This window comes from Marmota marmota, unplaced genomic scaffold (assembly GCF_001458135.2).
Source record: "Marmota marmota marmota unplaced genomic scaffold, marMar, whole genome shotgun sequence".
Taxonomy (NCBI): Eukaryota; Metazoa; Chordata; class Mammalia; order Rodentia; family Sciuridae; genus Marmota; species Marmota marmota.
The window spans coordinates 5269947-5274626 of record NW_025999982.1 but is presented as its reverse complement, the minus strand read 5'-3'; the positions used below and the strand labels follow the sequence as shown (position 1 = coordinate 5274626).

Sequence of the window (4680 nt, the reverse complement as noted above, 5' to 3'; positions counted from 1 at the left end):
AAAATTAGATCAACTACAATCCTTTTGTATACTACCATGCCAACTGTACACACATTTACAGCTTTTCTGTTGATTTGCATTGTTTGTGCATTTTGTGTGTGTGAGGTCTTGGCTTTGAAACAGTTAAGTAAAAACCAAAAAGGAAGACCAGTTCACTGGGAGTTTTACTAAAGGAGGCAGAAAAAGGGCAGGTGGCTCGGCAATTGGCCCTATAGCCTCTTCCATGGCACCTTTCATATGGAGGAGGTGGGGGGGAGGAAAACAGGGAACCAAACCCAGGCAGATTTTTGGAGAAGCAGCAGGTAAAAGAGGCAAGTTCAAGTATTTCTCCCAGCACAGCCGGAGTCCCCACAGAAGGCACTCAGAAGAGTCGGAAGAGGTGACAGGGACTTAAAATGGTGCTAGTCCTATCCCATCCCAACCTGTTTTCCCCCTACCCGACCCATCGCGGCATTCAGCAGAACTCAGTGATGAAGGGAACAGTTTCATGGCAGGGTTCTCCCACCCCCACCCCCCACCCCGGGATTTTCCGGAGTCCAGCAATGCTGGACACCCATGAGAAGGAGAGAGTGTCTATGGGAGGAGTTGAGGCCTAGGACACCTGGAGTGGAGTCTCTTCCGCCCTATTGGGAAGGCAGCCTCCAGGGGCCTGGGGTCTGGAATGAGTTGTAAATGTTGTTCCTGTATCAAGCACTGTCCTGCTTGGCGAAAGTGTCACCGGTAATCGAAAGTGTCACCGGTAATCGGGAAGCTGAAGACAGAAGCTTCCCCTCCTTGAGCATCTGATAGGGAGGGGAGGACCTGCCAGAAAGGCTGCTATTTGCTAGGCCCTGGTGACAGGCTGTGGAGATGGATCTCAGCAGTCTCTTGGGGCAGGAGGACATCTTGCATCCAAGGATGATTCTGGATGTCTTCAAAGGATGGCCGATCTGATGGTCTCAGAGCCAAGCACCATCTAATTAGATGCTGACACTCTGCAGAAAGCAGAACAGACCAAAGTTATGAATGACTCAACTTGTTTTTGCAATGCAAAGGTCTTCCCAATTTGTCTCCCAGGGGCCCACAGGTCTGAGACCCTGAGCAGGCCAGGCACTGTACACAACACTGTGCCCAGGTACTCTTTCAGCTAAAAAGTGGCTCCCCTATTAAACCTGTGGTTTTCAAACTTCAATAGCTAGGGCCTTTCCCACGACACCCACTCACCAGAAATAGGAAGGATGATGACAAGAGATTTTCTATGAGACATCACTGAGCATGGTGAGGTGATTCAATTCACCTACCAACTTAACAAACATGAAACCACCCAGAATGAGGTCACTGGGACCATAACATTTGGCCTTCAGGGAGATGGCTAAAAGAGCCCTTTACTTTTTTATTCCCTGGCAAAGTAACAAGGAGTTAAGGGATGTCTCCACTGGTAATTAAATATTTTCAGGATTTGTGAACAGAGCTTGATAGAGGAGTCCTTGCCTAGCATGCAGGAACACCTGCAATCCAATCCCCAGCATGGGGGGGGCGGGCACTTTTCAGGAAAACCAGATTGTCTTTTCTCAGTATGCTTACACATGTCTTTCCTCTGACCTCCCAAGAGAAGTTCAAGTGCATATGATCCCTGAGACCAGCTCAAGTATAAACCACGGGCCTACAATTTTGCTAAGCCAAAGACCATGGCATTTCCTGGAGAGTGAAGCTCTCCAGAATTCAAGACTGCCCCACAGGTGCTAATAGCATCATGGTTCGTATTTTTCCTTAACTGACAGCTCCCCGGGGGTCAGAGATGTGGCTCAGTGGTACTTCGCTTGCCTACCATGAGCAAGCTCTGGGTTCAATCCCTAACATTGCCAAAAAATAAAAAAGGGGGACTTCCATGAAGTTACCTGAAGAGACCCTCTGTCTGAAAAAAACTTGGCCCCTGATGATCTCTTCATCGTGCTCAAAAGGAATATCTCCACACACCATATCATACAGCAGGATCCCCAGGGACCAGACAGCTGCGGACCTGCCATGGTAGCGATGGTAGCGGATCCACTCTGGAGGACTATACACTCGGGTCCCTGCAAGCCAGGGGAATAGGAGAGAAAACACTCTTTTAACAAGAAACAAACATAGCAACTCGTGTTCTCTTTAAAAAGTACTGCCTCCCCTCTTCACAGGAGCTGGGTGAACTCCATTTTTGCCCTGTGGGCTCAAAGGAAAACGAAGGAGAGATTTATGGCATCTCTCCAACCCAAAGCATTACCCATCTCTCTCTACCAGCCCAAAGCATAAACTGAAATCCTTTACAATTCCTCCAAGAAACAAACAGGACTGGCTGTAGACCCAAAGTCTGAGGTGAGAATGTGGTAGGACCACCCACAAAGGGATGAATACCTACAAGTCAAGGGCTGTATCACACAGAATATCCTTAAACTTTGCTCTACAATGCCCAGGACCCAGGTGAGATCCTCATCACAGATACAATCCAGGCAAAGATCCTTACACAACACCCTAAGTCAAGGTGCCTTCATCCCCACCATCTGAGAACCAGGGGGCAGGCACCCACATCCTTTCCTCCCCAGCTGAAAAGGTAGACAGAGCTGCAGGGCTGGTTTCAGACCACGTGATTCCTGTTTACAAACTTTGGATAGTAAAAAAAAAAGGTGGGGTGGGGGTTGGGGAGAGGTCATCCCAACGGTGCTCACCAGGGGGCAGCAAAGACTTGAAGGAAAAAAACTTGGGAGGACCCAGCCAGCCATTAACTATTAAATACAAAAAAACGCAGCCCAACCCAGCGTCCTCCAAGGGCAAATAAACACAAACCACAAGCCAGAGTCACAAGTTTTGAAAGGCTGTCGTTTGTTAGGGTAAGCCACTCAGATGATGACCCACCCTCCTTCGCTTTGATCTCAGGCTCTCCATTCCTTCTTTTCTGAAAGAACCCGCTCCAAGCCCCTCCCTAAAGTAAGATAGGTTTTCATCCTCCCTGTGGACACCCAACTAATTTTCAAACCAGCAACAGATCTTATTTCACAACATTCATTCCTTACCCCCTCACCCCACAACACCCCCTAGTATGTTTTTACATTTAGTGAAACTACTATTCCTATTCCTTAACCCTCCCTACACCAAAGGGGAAAGGGAGGGGGAACTGCGGTTCTAAGAACTACCTTAACAGAAAACTAATTCCCTTATGAAACAAAAACAAAAATTACAAAACCGGCATCAATTTTCATCTCTTCCCCCTCCCACCACCCCCCTTTTACTGGCGGGGAAACTGGGTCAGACTTTGGAAATCTGGGCTACGGCCGGTTGCCCATAACCTCTTATTCCTCGGGAAAGTCTGGAACCCACTGAATTCCACTGAAAAAAAATAAAATCAAGCCAGAAACATTACAGGTTCAGCTGGCTTGAAATCCCCGGCTTTACTACTCTGGGAAGCTCTCCTTCGCCCCACCCCTGCTAGCATCGAGCCAAGCGGCCCAATGACCTTTACAAAAGGCCGGAGCAGGAGACTGGCCGAGGCCTCCAGGCCCGGCCGCGACACCTGGGCAGCTCCCTCCCGGGATGGCTCACCATCGAAATCTGTATATACGGTGTCCTTGAGCAGCGCCCCCGACCCGAAGTCGATGAGCTTGAGCTCGCCGCGATTGAGGTCGATGAGGATGTTCTCGTCCTTGATGTCGCGGTGAAGCACCCCGCAGTTGTGGCAGTGCCGCACGGCCTCCAGCACCTGCCAGAAGAAGCTGCGGGCCAGCTCCTCTTGTAGGGCCCCCCTTTCCGTGATAAAGTCGAAGAGGTCTTGCACCGGCTCGGGCCTCTCCAGGATCAGGACGAAACTGTCGGGCCTCTCGAACCAGTCCAGGAGCCTAATGACGCCGGAGAAGCCCGAGCTCACCTTCTTCAGCAGGACCACTTCCATGGGCACGCGGGTGCCATTGGGCTGCAGGGACGAAGGGCTGGTTAGGGCGGGAGCCGGGGCGCGCCCTACACCCCACCCACCGTTCCTGGGGGTCGCTCCCTTCAGAGCACTCACCAGCTCTCCCCAGTCGGAAATCCGGTCCTTCTCCACGTGTTTGATGGCCACCTAGAAGCCCCAAGGAGTAGATCGTTAGCTCCCCTCGCCGGGGCCAAAGCACAGCCGCGTGCCCCCCGCCCGGCGCTCCCTCCCCACTGCGGGGCGCCCACTCACCGGCAAGTTGTCGGCGACACGGATGCCTGAGTACACTGAGCCGAAGCCGCCGCTGCCCAGTAGCGGGCCCACCTGGTACTGCGACTCCAGGGGCTCCTTCTCTTTGCCTAGGAAGGGGGAGACACAGGGTACTCAGCATCGGCCCGCGAGCCCCCAGCCTCCTTCCCACGCTGAGGGCGCCGCCGGCGCCCCCATCCTCGGACCCGGAGAACCCTTACCCGGCGCCAGCTTGGTGGTGTGCAGGTCGTTGCAGGGCGCGGCGCGCAGGTGGGCGAGCGAGTTGATTTTGGACAAGAGCATCCCAACCTCCAGGGTGTCGGCGCAGGGACCGTGCCTGGAGAACCTGCAGCAGGCGCTGGGGCTGGGGCTGTTCGGGTGGCTGGAGCTGTTGCTGCGGCTGGCGTTGCGGCTGTGGCTGCGGCTGGCGCGGAAGGCCGAGGGCGAGTCGGAGGACAACTGGGGGCGCTGCCGGGGCTGGCAGAGGGAGGGCGAGTCGGCAGGGTCAGGCAGCG

The 4680-nt window shown here is 53.2% G+C and overlaps 1 protein-coding gene across 1 annotated transcript; it reads right to left on the bottom strand.

Annotated features, from left to right (window-relative positions):
• Positions 1 to 4680, bottom strand: Pim1 (Pim-1 proto-oncogene, serine/threonine kinase). The gene is made up of 6 exons (XM_015487669.2): positions 4387 to 4680; positions 4169 to 4275; positions 4013 to 4063; positions 3553 to 3919; positions 1878 to 2054; positions 1 to 974 (listed from the first exon to the last, which is right to left on the bottom strand). The coding sequence occupies exons 1-6, from the start codon at positions 4466 to 4468 to the stop codon at positions 817 to 819; spliced, it is 942 nt and encodes a 313-aa protein (XP_015343155.1). The 5' UTR covers positions 4469 to 4680; the 3' UTR covers positions 1 to 816.

Bases quoted from the DNA above. Each gene is read 5' to 3' on its own strand.
- Pim1 (XM_015487669.2), bottom strand. From the start codon at position 4,468: ATGCTCTTGTCCAAAATCAACTCGCTCGCCCACCTGCGCGCCGCGCCC. The intron at 4,064-4,168 runs GTGAGTGGGCGC...TGGGGCTTCTAG, and splicing joins GTGTCGCCGACAACTTGCCG to GTGGCCATCAAACACGTGGA. The intron at 2,055-3,552 runs GTGAGCCATCCC...CCTGGCTTGCAG, and splicing joins CGTATATACAGATTTCGATG to GGACCCGAGTGTATAGTCCT.